The 20,270-nt window shown below is 47.8% G+C and overlaps 1 protein-coding gene and 1 pseudogene across 3 annotated transcripts in view; both read left to right on the forward strand.

The window, feature by feature from the left end:
* Positions 1–20,270, forward strand: part of UBE2F (ubiquitin conjugating enzyme E2 F (putative)) — a 51,235-nt gene that overhangs the window by 2,289 nt on the left and 28,676 nt on the right. The window contains exons 2-4 of one of the 3 annotated variants that reach the window (XM_059929051.1): positions 3,480–3,613; positions 13,281–13,310; positions 16,954–17,019. In XM_059929051.1, coding sequence (XP_059785034.1) covers positions 3,496–3,613; positions 13,281–13,310; positions 16,954–17,019 — 214 coding nt within the window. In that variant the 5' untranslated portion in view covers positions 3,480–3,495. The remainder of the gene's footprint in view (positions 1–3,479; positions 3,614–13,280; positions 13,311–16,953; positions 17,020–20,270) is intronic. The other 2 variants (XM_059929053.1, XM_059929052.1) reach the window with 2 other exon arrangements.
* Positions 1,509–2,068, forward strand: LOC132368405 (small ribosomal subunit protein eS19-like; annotated as a pseudogene).

Genomic DNA, 20,270 nt, shown 5'->3' on the forward strand with positions numbered 1-20,270 from the left:
CAGTCATGCGCCCTAGGGCTCCCCTTTCTGTTGGGCTCTGTATTATGACTTTCCTAGGGTACCGCCTACAGAGCTCTCTTTACACACGCTGTGCTTTTATTGCTTGACGTGCTTGTATTACCATGGTCAGCTAGAGGATAGAAGCCAAGTCGACTTCGTGATAGACGCGTGTCTTGGCCCACCACAGACGACCCCGTCGATGTGGTGAGACTGATGTGTTCAGGTGTGGGTGCCTGGCAGTGGGCTTGCTGGGGGGGCAGACACTGCTTTGGGATCCAGATCTGCTTGAGGGATTACTGGCAGGATCGTTCGGGGGCCGCTGAGCAGGGGGGGCTGGCTCTAGGTGGTGCTGCTGTGTCTGGCAGCTTGTGGGCTGGAGCCTCCACAGGAGCTCCCGACTCCACCCCACCCGCCCCCCGCCCTCCTTTGTGAGGGGACTTCGTAAACTGAACCGTTAGTCCCCCGCCCTGGGTGAAGCTGGGAAGATGTGTGTCCCTCGGTGATGGTCCTCCCCGTAGGTCCACCTGAGGAGACAGCATGATAGGGTGGGAATAAAGAAACTAGCGATGGTTTGGTTTCACATTTTTTTTCAATTTTATCGAGGTATAACTGAAGTACACTAAACTGTACATACTTAAAGTATGCAATTTGATCAGTCTTGGTGTACGTATATACCCCTGAAACCATCACCACATTCAAGATAAAAACATTCCCATCATCTACACGAGGGAAACTAGTGTTCCGTGGTGACCTCTTCTAGCAGCTGAGTGGCCTCAGACAACCCAGTTCCTGGGCCCTGGTTGTCCCAGAGTCCACATCCATAAAATAGAGTGGGAGTCAGGGGAGAAGTCCATCCCAGATTTGAAATTCTAGGAGCTTGTGAGCGCTTATGTGTAATAGAACTATCTCTTGAAGCATTTAGACCAGTGACTCTTTTTTAAAAATATTTATTTATTTATTTGTTTGTTTGTTTGTTTATTTAGGCTGCATTGGGTCTTCATTGCTGTGCGTGGGATGGATTTCTCTAGTTGCGGCGAGCGGGGGCTACTCTTCATTGTGGTGCGCGGGCTTCTCATTGCGGTGACTTCTCTTGTTGCAGAGCACGGGCTCTAGGCGCGCGGGCTTCAGTAGTTGTGGCACGCGGGCTCAGTAGTTGTGGCTCATGGGCTCTAGAGCGCAGGTTCAGTATTTGTAGCGCATGGGCTTAGTTGCTCCGCGGCATGTGGGATCTTCCCGGACCAGGGCTCGAACCCGTGTCCCCTGCATTGGCAGGTGGATTCTTAACCACTGGGCCACCAGGGAAGTCCCTAGACCAGTGACTCTTAAAGGGATTAGGTGTGTGTGTGTTTGTGCGTAGGTACAGTTCAGAAGATCATATTCAATATGTTGTTTTCATGGTACAAATAATAGAAAATTAAATCTTACAGTCTTTGTGGGGTGGGGGAATACACAGAAGATGGTGTGAAAAGCTATGTGAGGGACCTGGGTTAAAATGGTTAAAAATACTGATGGGGGAGAGTTATTCTTATAGTTTGGCTTTCAAGATCTTGGCTTCAGCCCCTGGCTGGCAGTGCGGAGGCTGCACGATGCCTGGAGTTTACTGTAAAAGACGTGAACCAGCGGGAGTTCGTCAGCGCTCTGGCAGCCTTCCTCAGAAAGTCCGGAAGCTGAAAGTCCCTGAATGGGTGGACACTGTCAAGCTGGCCAAGCATAAAGAGCTCGTTCCCTACGATGAGAACTGGTTCTACACACGAGCTGCTTCCACAGCACGGCACCTGTACCTCCGGGGCGGCGCTGGGGTTGGTTCCATGACCAGGATTTATGGGGGGCGTCAGAGAAATGGTGTCATGCCCAGCCACTTCAGCAGAGGCTCCAAGAGCGTGACCCATCGGGTCTTCCAAGCCCTGGAGGGGCTGAAAATGGTGGAAAAGGACCAACATGGGGGCTGCAAACTAACACCTCAGGGACAGAGAGATCTGGACAGAATCGCTGGACAGGTGGCAGCTGCCAAGAAGAAGCATCAGAACAAATGATGCTGGGTTAATAAATTGCCTCATTCGTAAAAACAAAAAAACAAGCAAAAAAACAAGATCTTGGCTTCAAACTAAAAGTTCTGTGCTTAGGTCATGTTTTTCATCTGGAAGTTTTAGATCATTTTCTTTTGAAAATGATCAGAGTGGTATTGAAAGGAAATCACATTAAAGCAACAAAGGAAATTATGAAAATATTGAGCTGGTGACCAATTTTTGTCCTCAATCAAAAGAAGTTCCAGGGCTTCCCTGGTGGCGCAGTGGTTAAGAATCCTCCTGCCAATACAGGGGACACGGGTTCGAGCCCTGGTCCGGGAAGATCCCACATGCCACGGAGCACCTAAGCCCGTGCGCCACAACTACTGAGCCTGCGCTCTAGAGCGCCCGCGAGCCACAACTACTGAGCCCACGTGCCACAACTACTGAAGCCCGTGCACCTAGAGCCCATGCTCCAGAACAAGAGAAGCCACCATGATGAGAAGCCCGCGCACCACAATGAAGAGTAGCCCCCGCTCGCCGCAACTGGAGAAAGCCCACGTGCAGCAATGAAGACCCAACAGCCAAAAATAAAAATAAATAAAATTTAAAAATTAAAGAAAAAAAAAAGTTCCAGAATTTCTCTCCAACTGGTAAAGCAAGCAAGAAGAGTTAGGAGGCCTGTCAGATGAATGGCGGTTTATATTAGAAACAGAAGGCAGATTCTAGAGGACAGTTCTGTTTGTAAACGTTGCTGACATCTTTAGTCCTTTCTCCGAAGCAGTCAGGTGCATCACCTATTTTTGGTCTTTATATCCTTCCCAGTGAGCTGTCAGTGAGGGAACCGGAAACATAGGTGGGTTGGAAGTAGCCAAGTGAAAAGAATCTAGTTTGGGGCATTAATTATAACTTAATTATGTTGCTGTTGCCTAACAATGTAAATACAATACAACATAAATGTGAAGATGCTTATTAAGGTTCTAGCCACACCTTTATTAAAGGAAGGAGGAAAGAAAGCATTGCGGTGCTCCCTCCTCACCAGAGGTGGATGGACACTCTCTTAAGTCTGTGATGGGCCAGGCTCTGGGTCCACACCCTCAGGTGCATGGTCCACACAGCAGGGATGGGCAGACTTACCAGTGGGCAGTGGTGGGCCTATGTGAGCCCGTCAGCGGAGGTTGCCCTAGACCATGAGCGCCCAGGAGCATTGCCACTGCTACATCCCGGGGCCTGGCGCCCAGTGAGTGTTAAATGCTTGGCTCTCCCTTGTTAAATTTTCATTCATACTTTAAAACATTAGATTTAGAGAGGCATAGAGATTATCCAAATTCGTTATGAAGGAATGCAGTGTTATTAATGTATCTTACATGCTAAACTTTTCTATAACTAAATTATGGGGAAAATATTAAAAACCACCTTACATCATTGTCTTCAGTGTCCAGTCACTGTCTTCACCTGCTGTTGGCCTTTCAGGATAAAGGTAGCAGGGATGCTGACGCTGGCAAGCAAACTGAAGCGGGATGACGGTCTCAGAGGGTCCCGGGCGCCAGCCGCAGCCTCCGACTCCACTCGGCGGGTTTCTGTGAGAGACAGGCTGCTTGTCAAAGGTAATGACCCTCCATGTGAGCTGTTTTTCTATCCCATAACAAAATGAAGTCTGGCTGGAGGCTCTTCCGGGATACGGAGCAGCCTGTTGCTGAATAGAAGTACCTGTTTGAAAATATTTTGAAATATAATTGCTGTCACATACAACCGAAGAACTTTGTACTGTGCACACACTATGGGAATGCTGATGGCAAGAAGACGGTATTAAAACTGGTGTGTCTTATACACTTGGGATATTCTGTGTAGGGGCTGCCAGAACGCTAGGAGAAGGAGTAAGGTACTAGGAACCAGCAGACTGCCGACTCTGGTCTCAGTGCTGTCATTATCCGGCTGGTGTGTGTGTGTGAGGGGGGTGGGGAGTTGGGGAGGTTCTTCCGTTCTGGACTCCTCAGCACCAGAGTGTCTGACCTGTAAAGGGAGAGAGTGGAGTTCGGTAATGTCTTAGGATCCTTCTCTCTTTTATTTATTCACAGCCTGAGGACAGCCTTGTGCAAAATTGGTTCTTGTCCCAGAACTAATAACAGGGTGTCCTAGAGCGGTAGTCTTTGGAGAAGGGTTACGTGATGTGTGTGTGTGACTGCGAGTGTTTGTGTGGAACTTTTGCATGTATTCAGTGAACAGATTTATAGCTATTGAGTGCAAAGGCAGTTTCCTAGGGTCATGAGGACTACGAAAGATCAAACAGTTTCTGCCTTGAAGGAGCCCTCTTTACTTTATGACACGTGTTTACATTTTTTAAGTATAAGGAGCTAGGGAGCACAGAGGGTTAAGTGATTTTGTTAGAACTGTCTGTTTTCACGTTGTGTTAGGTGGACACGGTGGGGGTGGCTGGCATCTGCATGTCCAGGAACAGATCTGATGGTGGGAGACCTAGCGTTTATGAACGCCCCGTGTTGGGCCTTCTCAGGAGCAAAGCACGGCTGAGTTTGGGAAGGGGTGGGACCAGGAGGCGCCAGGTTCAGGGAGACGTCAGTGGTGTACTCTTCCCTGTTCTCCCTCTGCCCCTGGATCGTGGCTGAGCTCTGGCTTTCCCAGCCTGATGGGTGATAGGTTAAAGCTGGAGTCAGAATCGTTTTTGACATTTTGGCAAAATACCTTCTGTGTCAGGGAGAGCGTTAGACTGTATTTAGTTTGTTACAACACAGGAAGGTTTACTCTGTGACGTCTGGGGCTGTGGCCTGGGCTGCAGCCCCTCACTTGGGTGGCCTAATAGGACTTGAGTCTCTTTCCTGGATGCTGGCTCAAGGGTTCCATCTGCAGAGGAAGCCAGGAGCCAGGCAAGCCAGGGAAGGGGTTTGATGCGTGAGTCAGACCCTTCGAGGGGAGGGTGTTCTAATGCCAGGGAGTTGCGGTGAGGAAGGGCAGGTGGGAAGCCGGCAAATAGACGGTGCCATCTTCTTTCCCGTCTCCTCGTCACGGTTGACAGCAGCACTTGTCTGCTGAGCACTTGGGGCCAGGCCCTTTGTTGGGTACTTTATAGGGACAATTCTTGTTTGACTTTTGCTAAGCCTGCCAGGTGGGTGGTTCATTTTACAGCTCAAGAACTGAGACTCAGAGGTTCAAAAACTTGCCCAGGTCGCAGCTTTATTGCAGCAAGACAGCCAGACCCCCATTTTGGGGTAGGGCAGGCACTTGGGGAACAAACCCAGCAAGCAGAAACCGAGGGAGCAGAACAGAAGTGTGAGTCCACAGAAAGGAGAATTCAGGGAGGCACAGGGGCTCCACCACACCTCCTCCTGCTCAAGGATTCCCTGAGAGCTCTCAAGTGACTCGAGGCCCTGACGCGGCCCCGGGGAGCCCACTGAGGCCCATAAAGCTGGACTTTGCCCCAGCTTCTAGGACAGGAGATGTCTTTGGCTGGGTTTACAGGACCCAGCTGAGGTCCTTTGATTTTGTGAGGCTTATCAAGGAGAGGTGTAAAACCTCCTCGAGAGGCCACCTGTTTGCATTCTCTCAGAGACACTGGGGATTATTAGGTTTCCGGGCCCAGAGTACTCGCAGTTGACGGGGGTTTGTGCAGCAAGGCTCAGTGTAACACGCCCCTCACGTGGCCTGCTCTCTCCATCTGCCTCGGGGGTGGCCGGGCCAGTGTGGGCCGGGCTGACGGAGTGGTGAGTAGTTTGGGCTCACGGTGGAGGGTAGGTGGAGAGGAAGGGTGGGCCTGACCTGAGAGGGGAAGCTGTAACAAGAGTGTAATAGTGTAATAAGGAACGCTCTGATGGCTGGTGATTGGTCCGCACCTAGAGCGCTCCTTCAGCATGTGGCAGCAGCCTTCATTCTGGGGATTTCTGGTGGTCAGGTGGAGCCAGGCGGAGTCCGTGGCTGTCGTGGGCCTGGGAGGCACTCGTGAGAGTCCCTTCTAGCTGAAACTCCCCTTGGGGACTTTGAGAAAAGTCAGTTGTCCGAGTTCAGCGAGATTGCTACAGCCAGGACTGTCATCTGGGGCTGTGGCTTTGGCTTTGGCTCATGCGAGAATGTTACTCACGAGGATCAGTCAGTAGTAGAACAGTGTATTAACGTGTCTTGGGGACTCAGTGCCACGGGCTGGGTTCCCGGGAGTGGGGAATTTGGCGTGCGGTGTAGTTATTAAAGGGTATCCTTGGGACGGATACCTGTGGAGGGTGGTGAAGGAAGCAGGAGCAGGCAGAGGGAGAGGGGGAGCTCTGACGAAGGCCCCATGACAGCCCCTGCTGCAGAGCAAGCGTGGCCCTTCAGAGCTGCCCCCAGTCGGGTGAGGAGGTCGGGCCTGCCTGCTCTGCTCGACCAGAGTCGCCAGGGGGGTCCGGCCTGGGGTGGGGCTCTGGGCAGCCCGCACCGTCCCTGGGAGGGTTGAGGGCGGAAGGCCATCTGCTGCGAGCCCTCGCTGAGAGGGCATCTGGGCCGTGCGTCCATCGCCCAGAGGAAAGACCACAGACACTTAGAGGCAAAAATATGTTTTTAGCTGGTCCACTGCCATGCTTGATTGACCATACGTGGTGGAGATCTGGCTTGGTGCGGATGGCTGTAAGGTTAACGTGGGAGATCGGAGGTTGACAGGGACACTTGTCCCTAGTGGTGAGGGCCAGTGGGAGCTGCAAAGCTGAAGCTCCTGTTCTTTTTCTTGGGAGAGTGGGCCCAGTTCTGCAGGTGATAGGTGGAGTCAGCTGTCCCTGGAATACTGTGGCCTGCCTCGGAGCAGCTGGCCAGTGTGAGGCTCTACCACACTGGCACCTTGGCCATACCAGCTTTTCATTTGCACCCCTGGGGTCATTCTCAAGGACATCCTCCAGGCTGGAACTGGAGAGATGCTTGCAGCAGCAGTCCCTGGAGGGTGTAGAACAATCAGGTGTTTCTGGGCGAGGACGGAGGGCTGCTGTCTGCCCTGAATCCCGGGAGTTGGGGACACTGGGGAGAGAGAGTTTCAGGTCTGCGCATTTCCTTTTGGCCCCAGCTCAGGTCTGGGCCTCTCTGGGAGCCATCACCAGTGCTTGCAGCCACAGGGCAGGTGGCACTGCTTTTCTGGTGGACCTTGTGGTTCCGCCGAGTCCATCAATTTCTGAGTCTGATGATGCGCCCCACCTTCCAAGAAAGCCTCTGGGCAGAATGACCTGCTTTCTTGTCTTGTCTGAAGCTTGGCGCTTTTCATATAATGGGAGCATGATTGTGTGTCTCCCTGTCCTTTGACTTGTTCACGTGACACAGATATTAGTGCCTGGTGTGTGCCAGCCTCCTGTTAGTGGCCCCTGAAGACCTCAAGGGGCTCCAGGCAGGCTGGCAGGAAGCTTTTGCTAAATGTGGAGATTTGGAATTGAGCTGACTGAGTTCAGGGCCAGGTCTGGAGTAGGGAATGAATCTCCAGCCATTGTCCCATCAGCCCCTGTGCTCCATGTGGCTCCTGGTGTTCTCTTGTTTCTGCGGCTGTGGCGGCTCTCCACACTCTGAGCCTACTCTGCAGAGCAGAGAGGCCTGGCTGCCCACCTGCGTGGGCTTCCCAGCATCCAAGGTGCAGGTGTCTCCACGAGTGCCACATGGGGCCTCCTTTGGGTGAGCGCTTCTGTGTCCACATGAGCGGTCTGGTCATGTGGTATAGGAACGGCTCCGGTTCAGGGCGCTTCCTGGAAGAGTGGGCGAAAGAGAACCATTTATTGTTCTCCAGAGCTGCTCTCTCCATGCCAGGCCCTGCCCAGGACTCTGGAGGTGGGCTCAGGGTTGGCTTGTCATGTTGGCAGGGTATTCAGAGCATTTAGCAGCGTTTGAAGCTGTGGCTGTGTGTTACAATATGTGTTTTAAAAACGAGGGCAGTGGCCCAAAGAGGAGGAGTCCTGCTAACGTGGAGTAAGGCAGCTGGCCCAAGGCTAACCTTTAAATGCTTTGCTGCAGGGTTAAACACCAGTGAAACTGCCCAGGGAATTTGGGGGCCCTGAGGTGTGCCGGATAGCCCAGGAATGGGGGTTGGCAGGGAGGCTCTGTAGAAGACAGATGAGGGCTCAAGTCAGCTTTGTCTGCTCATGTTGAAAGTGGGTGATACGAGGCCTTGGGGCTCCATTCCCAGAGACTGCTACGGGGGCTGTGCTGGTTTTCGGGGTTACATCTTAGCTCCCCCAGAGTGTGGATGGAGGGGGCTGTGAGTACTCTGGGCCTGCACTCTGCAGTGTGCTGCTAGAAGGCCCTTGGACTGAGTGGAAGGGCTGATGTGGGGCTTGGTGGGGTTCTTGGGCAGTAGCCATGCCATCTCTGGGGATAGGATGATGCCGTGGGGACAAGTGTCTCCCCCATAAGGGCACTGTGCATGGATGCTGGCGGTGCAGAAGAGGTGCTCAAGGCATAAAGACAGACAGGAGGCTAAGAGATAAAGTTCTAGTTCAAGAAATTGAAGAGGTAGTGGTTCAGGTGGAAAGAGGTAATCAAGTCTCAGGGGACATAGCTGCCAGCTCTACCTGGGTCAAAGGGCACAGCTGCCCTGCCTGGTGTTACCTGATGGGGCTCGGAGCTGGCTCTTGCTAAGAACCATCTGCGTCTATGATTGGCCTTTGTCTTAGTCAACTCAGGCTACCATAATAAAATACCACAGACTGGGGGGCTTAGCCAATACACATTTATTTCTCATGGTTCTGGAGGCTGGGAAGTCCAAGATCAAGGCATTGGCAGATTCAGTTCCTGGTGAGGGCCCTCTTCCTGGCTTGTAAGCACCTGGTGTCTTTTCCCATAAGGGCATGAATCTCGTCACGAGGGCCCCACCCTCCTGACCTCATTTGACCCTAATTACCTCCCAAAGGCCCCACCTCATACCATCACATGGTGGGTGGGGGTTTAGGGCTTCAGCATTGGAACTTGGGCGGGAGACACTGTTCAGTCCACAGCACCTTTGGAATGCCTCAGTCCCCAACTGTCTGAGGAGAAAGGCTCCTCATGTCTCAGGATTTTCACACTGAGAGTACTGCCACCCTGCTGGCAAGTGTGCTTGTTTGTCGAGCGTTTCCTGAGCACTCCAGGTGTGCCAAGCTCAGGCCCAGGCACTGGGGTCCCAGGGCTGGGTCAGAATCTACAGCCCCCGCCACGAAAAAGGCACAGGTTCAAGTGGCAGGCAGTTCAGAAACAACTAGAGCACTGTGTTGTGGGCAACCTACGGCAGAAGCGGGTGAGTACGTGCTGTGTGGGGGCCATTGTGGTGATGGGGTGAGCGCGTGCCGCGTGGGGGCCGTTGTGGGGACGGGGTGAGCGCGTGCCGCGTGGGGGCCGTTGTGGGGACGGGGTGAGCGCGTGCCGCGTGGGGGCCGTTGTGGGGACGGGGTGAGCGCGTGCCGCGTGGGGGCCGTTGTGGGGACGGGGTGAGCGCGTGCCGCGTGGGGGCCGTTGTGGGGACGGGGTGAGCGCGTGCCGCGTGGGGGCCGTTGTGGGGACGGGGTGAGCGCGTGCCGCGTGGGGGCCGTTGTGGGGACGGGGTGAGCGCGTGCCGCGTGGGGGCCGTTGTGGGGACGGGGTGAGTGCGTGCCGCGTGGGGGCCGTTGTGGGGACGGGGTGAGTGAGTAATCTGATATTTCTGGGCAGTCATGCGTCAAGTGGGCTCTGTGGTTTGATCTGTAGTTAGAAAGGAAAAGCGTCTAATTTCTCAGAAGGAAGTTGTGCAGCCACTTAATTGTGCAAGGTGCCAGGTGCCTCCCCAGAGGCTGGGCCGGTGAGCCGGAGAGGTGCTAGCATCTTTGGAACAGGCGAGACTTTAGCAGTTTAAAAATATCTGAACTTCTTGTTACCTTCCAGGTGGGGGTAGTGTCCTTTGGGCAGTGAGGTTATACAGGGAAGGACTGCTGCTTTGCCAAGAGGCCTCTTGAGCATGGGAAGCAAATCACTGGTTTCTTTGGTCATAGTCTACTTGTAGGTGGATTCTGAGGTTATTACTATCGATGTTAATGAATTATTATTTCCCATCATTTGAATTACTGTTTCCATCAAACTACTTGTCATTTGTGACAGCTCCTTGAGAGGAACGCTGCATTGTAGTTCGTTTGTCTTCTATACTGGGCTCGACTAAAATGCCAGGCATCTTTAATGAAATCCTTCTGCCTCCAAGGTCATATTCCTTGCCCACACTGGTTCTTGGACCAGAAGTCTGCAGAGGCCCTGACTGTGGTGGGGATCATCACTGGACTAGGTCTGAGGGCTCTCCTCTTTGGAGTTTAATTCTAGACCACAATGTGAAATTATTAAATCCGTCTGTGTAAATTAGCTGTGTGTAAATAGTTTAGCTTGGCAAAGTAGCCTACAGCAGTTCCTGTACCTGAAGGAATAGAACATTCAGAGGCCTAGGCCCCAGCTAGGACTTTTGGTGTAATTGGTCTGGATAGGGTGGGGTGGCAGGGTTTGCTCAGCAGGTGCTAGGTTGTGGGGATGGATACGCAGCTCCAAAGTTTACTAAAAATCATTGAATTATACACTTAAAGTTGGTCTACTTTATACTATGTAAATTGTACCTCACCAAAGCTGTTAAAAAAAACCAAAAAAAACCCAGAAAAATTCCCCAGATGATTGTGTGCAGCCAGGGCGGAGAATCCCTGTCCTACAGTGAGGCGTCCTCTGGCCTCGAGCCTCTCATCCCCACACTAGGTCCCTGTAATGCGGGATCCGGTTCTGTTGCTCGGTCATCACGACGCCCTGGTCAGTGCATCCCTGCCCTCCTGTGTCCGGGCCTCACCTCTTGCCTGTTCCTTGGCAGTAGACTGTCTTCTCAAATTTTTCACTTCTGTCATGTGGCCCCGTTTCAAATCCTCTGGGCATGTTTTCTATTTCACTGGGTTTTTGTAAAACTGAATGACCAGAGTTCTCACGACAGGAGTCAGGATAGGCACGCCAGAGAAAACCGGGTTCCAGTGGCCAGCGTCAGTCTCTCAAAAGAAGGGGCCTCAAGAAGAGTTTCTTGTGAATTCTTATCAACAAAAAGTTAAGTAATAGTATAATAAATACGTAAATAGTTTTCTCCTTAAAAAACCATCTAGATTTAATTATATGGATAACATTTATTTAAAAGTGATTAATATGCATGACTCATTTGATAAAAGGTGTGCTTTTTTGATAAAATGAGTGCCCTGTGTGGGCTGTTGGAGCAGAGCCTGGCTCGGACCCCTTCCTGGTCAGAGGGCCGGGGTGGGTGGCCTCAGAGTGTTTCTTTACCCCGTGCCCTGCTAGAGTGAAAGGCGAAACTAAAGGTCACCACGGTCGTTATGATGCTAGTGAACCTTTCATAGGGCCTTCATCATTTGTTTTAAGTGCATATATTCTAGTATATACCATAGCACAAGACTGCCAAGACTGCAGTCCTTATCTCCTCCCTCCTCTGCCTCACCTCACTTTTCTGGATGCCCATCCCAAATGCCTGGAACCCAGAGCTAATACATTTAGTGTGCCACCCGTCTCTACCCAGATTCTCAACTAGCTGATGTCAGAGGCCTGTGCCTTTCCTAAACCCTTAGCCTCAAAATAGCCATCTGCCGGTCTCCCCACTAACGCACTCAGCTTTGCAAACATTGTGGCCTCTCCCTTCCCACCCATTCCCCCCTCCCCACCCCTGCTCTGCACTTGAAGGAGTCATTTGCTTCTTAGTGTTTTGTAGACTGGTTTCTTCTTTCCACCTACCTTCCTGTTGTTTTGAATGATCCACATCCCATGGCCTTGCCTCAGGCCTCATTCCCCCTCGGACCAGTCTGTCCTCTGTACTGAATGATTCCTGCTTTTCCTCCTGTCTCTCATCGGTGACTCTCCCTGCTCCTGTCCTCTGCTTTCTGCCAAAGTTCTTTCTTCTCACCAGTCTCTCCCCTTTGTTGGTCTCATGACGTCAGGTGGCATCACTCTGCAGGGGCTCCCCAGCCCCGGCCCTGGTCGTGCACCCAGACTTCAACTCCCCCACCCGCCCTGCTCAGCTTCCCCAGCCCTCAAGCCTCGGTGCCGTCTCTGATGGACAGACAGACAGACAGACAGACAGACACACACACACACACACACACACACACACACACACACAGCAGAGCCTTCCGTCCTCTTTGCTGTCAGGCACGCTGGCTCTCCCCAGCTCTGCTGAGTCCTCGCTGCCTCTCAGAGCACCCACCTCATGGGTCACCTGGCCTCCGCTTTGCCCTTTCTGAAGGTGTCCTCTTGAGGCAAAGCTTAGGAACTTGTGTTCAGCAATCCCCCTTGGCTCCCTATTGCTGCAGAATAAAGTGGAGAATTCTGGGCCCTCCACCGTCCTGGCCCTGGTTTTCCACCTTGTTTCCCATTGCGCTGGCCGCACTGCATACCGTCTGGTTTCTGTGCTTGTCTGCGTTCTTTGCTTTTGCACATTGCTGACTTACCTCCTTGAAATACCCTTTTCCCCACCTCTGTGGGACTGAATTCTACTGGTTCTTTAAAGCCCAGCTTGATAAACCTCCTCCTTCCTTTAGTCTCTGCAGCTGGAGAGTCTCCAGAGCACGTTATGTTATGTCAGAGGCAGTGACGACTTGCCTGCCCGGTTTCTTCTGGGTGCTCCCCAGACCGCGGCTCGTTCACAGCAGGATTGGTGGGAGCTTGGCAGCTTTGTCCTGGCAGAGGGGTGCTGGGCTTGAATGCTGAGTGCGTGACTGATAGAAGGGGTCCCAGAGGAGAGCATTAGGGCTCAGGAATGTAGCTGTAAGGAGGAGGCTCCCCTGGGTATCAGCTTGCCCACGGACGGAAGGGCAACACGCGGGCCCAGCAGGAGGGAGAGCGTTCTCTCTCACTGGAGAAGTTCTAGCGCAAACTGGGCAAGCCCTCACGGGAAGACAAATCCGGAGAAACTGGAAGAGGCAGAGATATAAATATAAATCAGATTTTGAGGGCAGTAGTTCCACTACTTGGGGGAACAAGATTTTCAAAAACGCTTTAGTGACTGTTTACCTATAGATAATTTCTGTGTTAATTTTGAGTAATTTTCATTCATGCTGAAGTAAAATTTCAAGGACCCTTGACTGCACTTGTTGGCATGCTGCAAGTCACTTTGTGTATTTGAAAGCAACTTCATGGCTTAAAGTCTAAACTTTAGACCAAGTGTAGATTTCTGTTAATTCAGGGTTTTTTTTGTTTGTTTTTTTCCTTCATTGTTCTGGAGGGAATTGCCAGTTTAGAGCTGGTGATTTTATGTGGAGCAATTGACTAATATTAACAATAATCTCTTTGTTTCTACAGAGGTTGCAGAACTTGAAGCTAATTTACCTTGTAAGTATAGCATCCCCAAACATTAAATGCTGTAAAATAATTGCATGGAGAAGCTTGTTTTAGGTTTTGATAACTTTGCGTAGCAAAAAGCCCGTTTTATATACATGTTAGGAATAAACAGGATTTTTTTTCGAGGCTCTGATAAGAAGGAGAATGTAGCACGGCAGTACTTCCTCTCCTTACTGTTGCAGGGGTGCGTTTGGTTAGGGTTTGTTCCTCTTACACAGCATTCTGTCCCACGTCCTCTTTTAGTGAAAAGGCGTATAAATCAATGATGGACAGTCCTATTTTTATTAGTGACAGTACCATGTTTTTGGCCCAAAAAGTGCTTATTTGTAATTTATCATTGTGCCCAAGGTAGGACAGCTGTGCTGCCTTGATGTCTCCAGGTCGCCTCACCTTGCTAGGTCCTTCTCGCCCCAGCACACAGGGACTGACTGCGGGCCTCACTCGTGAGCAGGCTCGCTTACCAGCCAGTTAACTCCTGTGATACGTGTCAGTGTTTCTTTTTTCCCCTATCATTGATGCCTTCCCAAGCCATTATATTTTTTAAGACCATCAGAGTCTGAAAGCTTCGACCATTTTAGTATTTTTTGAAATTAGAACTTTTTATCATTATACTTGGTTAAGGCTGAATATATTTATCAATATGAGTGAACTATGTTATACGTGGGTCTCCTAGTCTGGGCGAATGCTCGAGAGAGTTTGATACGGAGGCCATCTGACACAGGGTGAGAGAGGGCCCATCCCAACCTCCACCTAAAGTTGGAAAGATAATTGTGGGGTGCAACCCTTAAGTGGTTGTGTAATCAGTGTGGAACGGTAAGTTCATATTGTTCCTTGAAAAATTATTTTTAATACATAGTATTTATATATGAGGATAGTGGGTTGTGCTGTAAAATATATTTTAGTGTAAGTCAAAAATGTCTTAAAAGTCACTGGATTGCTTGACTTCAAAGTTTTCTTCTAGTCAGAACCAGAAGGAAATATCTTGGATTTCTATTAAAAGGTTATCTTTCCACCTACTGAAGTATTTACAAATGATTTGCTTTAAAACGTTCCAGGAAAACAAACAAATAACTGTGTGTGGGTAGCACAGACAAAGCAAGATTGGTAAAGTACTGAAGCTGGGTGATGGGATCATTATACTGTTCTCCCTCTTTTTTTCTATTCTTTTCAGATTATAAAGTAATCTAATAAAATCCAATTAAAAAGGAAAATGAAGTCATCCTTCTATTTTCCACCCCCATCATATCTTCCCACTGGCCCTCCATCTTGAATATATATACACACGCAGACATTTAATCAAAGACCATAAAAAACTTCCAACTTACACCCAGTTTATTTTGTCCTTGTATGTGAATCTTACAGAGATTGTTGGTTTGTAACCAATATAGTTTAGCTTTATCTAAATGTTTGGTTTAAAAACAATAAAACTATAATTGGCTTTCAAAAGAGGACTTTAACTAAAAACCTTAGGTTTGAAAAAGGCATGCCCCATCTTCCTTGCCCTTATAGCTAAGATGTCAGATTTTAAAAACTACGTGCTATATGCTTCCTTTCTCTTCTTCTCCCTGCCTATTCTCTCAAAGTGGGGGGACATATAAATCAGTTTATACAAGTAAGCCAGGCTTTCCAAAAGTATGCAACTCACTAAAGGGGAAACAAGAAACCACCAAAGAATAGATCTTTACTATCTGATTAATAATCTTTCTAAAATATTAAGGCAAACAAAATAACTTGCCATATAGCAGTGCTGCTTAGTAATGATTCAGAACTAGTTTGGAGCTCTGTTCATGCAAGTTTGTAGAGGTTTCTCTGTTTGCAAAAAGTAGAAGACATCTCTTTCAGATGGACAGAGATACTGTGAGAGCCTTAGCCTGTGCTTGCAGAGAGGAAAAGCTTAGTTCTGAAGTTTTAATAAAGCTGCTGCATTGAACTGGAACAAGAAGCTGACTTTTAACCTTTTGTCGTCATTGTTAGAACTTAAGACTTCTTTTTAGCTTTGAGATGTTTGGTTCTTTTTAGAAGTTTTATTGTTATTTTTAATCCATCTCGATAATTTCTTTATTCTTGGTGGGCCAGTCTATATTAGAGGGATTGATTTCTACATCTGTACTTTTATTAAAACAAACAAAGGAGAATACTAGACATTAAAAACAAATGAATGCTGCCAACTTTAACTAACCAACGAAACATTTCCTAACCCCTTGTCATATGTTTTTGTTACATATATTGCACTAGAAAAATGGTGTTTATCTTTCCAAGTTAAGATTAGGAAAAACGAATGCCATTTAAATTATTCCACAGTTCAAATGTGTGGTTTGGGTGAAAGCCTTGAACTCTTTGGCCCCTGGTTTCTTTATTTTGAAAACAAGGAAAATGACAGTGTAATCTCTGAGACCCTTTCCTGTTCTTCTAGATGGAGTTACCACCTTTCACTCTGCAACGATTTTTCTGAGGGATTAGTCAAAAAACGAAACCCCACTAACAGTTCTGCATTGTTTTTATGTGTCATCTCTGGCATGTTCATGAAGTAATGAAATGAGGCATGAACTAGTTTTTAACTTGGGAACTAAACTTCCTTCTGTTGATAACCTGTGTGGTCTTGGGCTGGTCACTGAACCTCTGTGGACCTCCATGTCATCTCTCACAATTGATGATGTTGGATTAGATGGTCTCTAAGGCTGTTTCCAAGGCTAAATTTGAATTGTCCTATTTTTGATGAAAATTCATACCATGTAAAACTAGGCAAATATTTTCAGCAGGACTTGTAAGAAATAGCAGACGACCCAAGGAATCTAGCATAATATTTTCCAGGTTTATAAAATACAGACAATTTCTACGTATATTCCCTCCACATTCCTTCAGTATTTATCCCTTGGGTATTTACCCCTCTTCTGCATCGCTTGTCTGAAGGAGGCAGATGTAGGATGTCTTGCGCTGTCTGCACCTCTGCAGTAGCTCTTCTCCAGTGGGAACTGCTCGGGTCTCATGATGCAGACCGTTCTGGTGCAGTGCGCATGCGCTTAGGGTGTTGCCGTCATGCTCCGCCGCAGCAGAGCATCCGGTCACCAGCAAACCGAGGTGAATGATCGGTCGGGTTGTGAAGACATTAAAAAAAAAAGAAAACAGAAAAGCCGTGGTCTGGGTGTGAGCTACCTTAGCTGGCACAGTTGCTTTTAACTTCTCTTTGCTGTGGTGGGTACAGATGACCGTGGTGCTGGGTGAACAGACCCGAAGTTTGGCCTGGGCTCTTTTTCTGGTTTTTCTATGTTTAGTTAGCCTTTACGCACATACATTAATCTCCTTGAGGTACGGTTTCTTCTTTTCAAAGTAAAGTAGCATCATTCTTGAAATTAATGGAAAGATCCCTATTTTTAGGGACCATTTAAAGGGTGAAAGATAGCATCCCAATTTGGAATTAACTAATAAAAAACTGTAAGGAGGAAAACGCATAACAAATATCACTGGTTTGCAACTTTAGCACATTGGCATAATGATTATCAAACAAACAGGGGAAATATACCGGTTTAGTCTGTAGACTCCTCAGCACCGTTAAACTTTGCCATGTGTTTCAAAGTTAGCCTCAACGTAAGGACTGCTGCTGTCAGACCTTCGTGACGGCCTGTTTCTTTTGCAGGTACGTGCAAAGTGTATTTTCCTGATCCAAACAAGCTTCATTGCTTTCAGCTAACTGTCACCCCAGGTAATATTCTTACATGTGTAAGTATTAAAGTGATTTTCAAACAGCAAATTCCAAAGGCTTTCGAAATCTATAATATTTGGATTGATTTGTCCTCCAACTTTTTGAAAGTTATGACGGTAATGACCATTCCATATGAAGACGAGATACATGCTGTAGTCCAGTAAAGCATAGGGAAGTGCTCTGAGGCATGTGGCGTGTACCCAGTAACTGGGTGCAGACGTTAACGCCCCCGGCGAATGACGACAAAGGCTGCTGGTGTGGGGTGGAGAGTATGAGCTCTGAGGTCATAACTGGATTCAGATCCTGCTCTGCCATTTAGCAGCAGTGTGGCCATGGTTAAATTGCATCATAACCTCTCAGCTGCAGCCTACCCAGCTGCAAAGTGGGGATCAAATAGAACCTATCTCATGGGACCCGTTGCAAGGATTAAATAGATAATGGGTGTGAAGCACTTCAGCCCGGGCTGTTACAGGCACCAGGAAGCAGGCAGATTACCAGCTGTCCTTGTTAGCATTGATAAGTGTCCAAGCTCCAAGTGCTCCGAGCTGGTGGATGTTTGTCCTTGGTCGCCCTGTGCAGCTAGAGGGAGGGCTTGGGTTTTTCCTCGTTACAGTGCAGCTCCGGGAGTTGCACGTTCCAACAGTGCAGCCCTCTGGCGTTTACGTTGACGGTGGGTGCCATGGCCAGTGGAGCTGCTGTGGGCTGGGTGGTGAAGGAAGAAAGCAGGACAGAGGGAATTAACAAGAGGGGAAGCAGTGTTGTGGAGGAGGTGGAGGGTGTTATTTTATTTGGGGGAGGGAAAGGGAGTGAGAAACTGAGAATAATGAGTCACTAGCTAATTTAATTAAAAAGTGAAAGAATGCAGAATTTCAGTAGGTGATAATGAACCCACAAATAAGCCCTGGCATTGTCTCCCTGCAGGTAGGATGGTTTTTTTCCATGGAAGATGTTGTATTATAACAGGAGAAATCCCATTTTCAAAATGTGCTTGAAAACTAAATTCATTTAGTCTGTGTGGTGGTTCTACAAACGACTCTGGGGCGTATCCATAAATTCAGTCTGGTACCATTTCCATTTCTAAGATGAGTGAACACTAGGGTAGAGATACTAACATCAGAACACCATTGTCAGAAACGGGCGTTCCACACGCCTGACCTCGAGAGAGGACTGAAGCTCAGGACTTTGTGAAGTGATGGAGGTTGTAACCATTCTTTGGCCACCTTCATAGACACATTGCAAGTTCTGCCCTTTTTAGTGAGGGATACTGAGCACACTCTGTTTCCAGGTGACCAAAGGTCACCATTATGAACGTCAGTTACTATTACTGTTAAGCAGTGCAAGGTATTTTCAGAAATTGTGGTGATTAAGATCGGTTCTCTGTTTACTAAGTAGTCTCACACTTGTGTGTTTGTAGTAAAAATATTTTCTTCTCTCTGCCTTTTTAGGGCATTTGTGAGAGCTTTGTGATTCTCAGCTATTCAGAGACCTTGTTTGCTTTTGCCAGGCTTATTACTGTCTTACATGAATGAGTTTGTGTCGAGTCCAGCCAACCTCTGGATAAGTCTTTCTTTTTTTTTTTTTTTTTTTAACTGAATTTTTTTTACTAAATTACATGGATGTTGTTCTTATTGAGATTATGTCTATGACACCATCTTTTTTTTTGTTTTTTTGTTTTTTTTTTAAACATCTTTATTGGAGTATAATTGCTTTACAATGGTGTGTTAGTTTCTGCTTTATAACAAAGTGAATCAGTTATACATATACATATGTTCCCATATCTCTTCCCTCTTGCATCTCCCTCCCTCCCGCCCTCCCTATCCCACCCCTCTAGGTGGTCACAAAGCACCGAGCTGATCTCCCTGTGCTATGCGGCTGTTTCCCACTAGCTATCTATTTTACATTTGGTAGTGTATATATGTCCATGACACTCTCACCCTGTCACATCTCACCCCTCCCCCTCCCCATATCCTCAAGTCCATTCTCTAGTAGGTCTGTGTCTTTATTCCCGTCTTTCCACTAGGTTCTTCATGACCTTTTTTTTTTTTTTTTTTTCCTTAGATTCCGTATATATGTGTTAGCATACTGTATTTGTTTTTCTCTTTCTGACTTACTTCACTCTGTATGACAGACTAACTCCATCCACCTCATTACAAATACCTCCATTTCATTTCTTTTTATGGCTGAGTAATATTCCATTGTATATATGTGCCACATCTTCTTTATCCATTCATCCGATGATGGACACTTAGGTTGCTTCCATGTCCTGGCTATTGTAAATAGAGCTGCAATGAACATTTTGGTACATGACTCTTTTTGAATTATGGTTTTCTCAGGGTATATGCCCAGTAGTGGGATTGCTGGGTCATATGGTAGTTCTATTTTTAGTTTTTTAAGGAACCTCCATACTGTTCTCCATAGTGGCTGTATCAATTTACATTCCCACCAACAGTGCAAGAGTGTTCCCTTTTCTCCACACCCTCTCCAGCATTTATTGTTTGTAGATTTTTTTGATGATGGCCATTCTGACCGGTGTGAGATGATACCTCATTGTAGTTTTGATTTGCATTTCTCTAATGATTAATGATGTTGAGCATTCTTTCATGTGTTTGTTGGCAATCTGTATATCTTCTTTGGAGAAATGTCTATTTCGGTCTTCTGCCCATTTTTGGATTGGTTTGTTTGTTTTTTGTTATTGAGCTGCATGAGCTGCTTGTAAATCTTGGAGATTAATCCTTTGTCAGTTGCTTCATTTGCAAATATTTTCTCCCATTCTGAGGGTTGTCTTTTGGTCTTGTTTATGGTTTCCTTTGCTGTGCAAAAGCTTTTAAGTTTCATTAGGTCCCATTTGTTTATTTGTGTTCTTATTTCCATTTCTCTAGGGGCTGGGTCAAAAAGGATCTTGCTGTGATGTATGTCATAGAGTGTTCTGCCTATGTTTTCCTCTAAGAGTTTGATAGTGTCTGGCTTTACACTTAGGTCTTTAATCCATTTTGAGTTTATTTTTCTGTATGGTGTCAGGGAGTGTTCTAATTTCATACTTTTACATGTAGCTGTCCAATTTTCCCAGCACCACTTATTGAAAAGGCTGTCTTTTCTGCACTGTATATGCTTGCCTCCTTTATCAAAGATAAGGTGACCATATGTGCGTGGGTTTATCTCTGGGCTTTCTATCCTGTTCCATTGATCTATATTTCTGTTTTTGTGCCAGTACCAAACTGTCTTGATTACTGTAGCTTTGTAATATAGTCTGA

The sequence above is a fragment of the Balaenoptera ricei genome, chromosome 7 (genome assembly GCF_028023285.1).
Source record: "Balaenoptera ricei isolate mBalRic1 chromosome 7, mBalRic1.hap2, whole genome shotgun sequence".
Classification (NCBI taxonomy): Eukaryota; Metazoa; Chordata; class Mammalia; order Artiodactyla; family Balaenopteridae; genus Balaenoptera; species Balaenoptera ricei.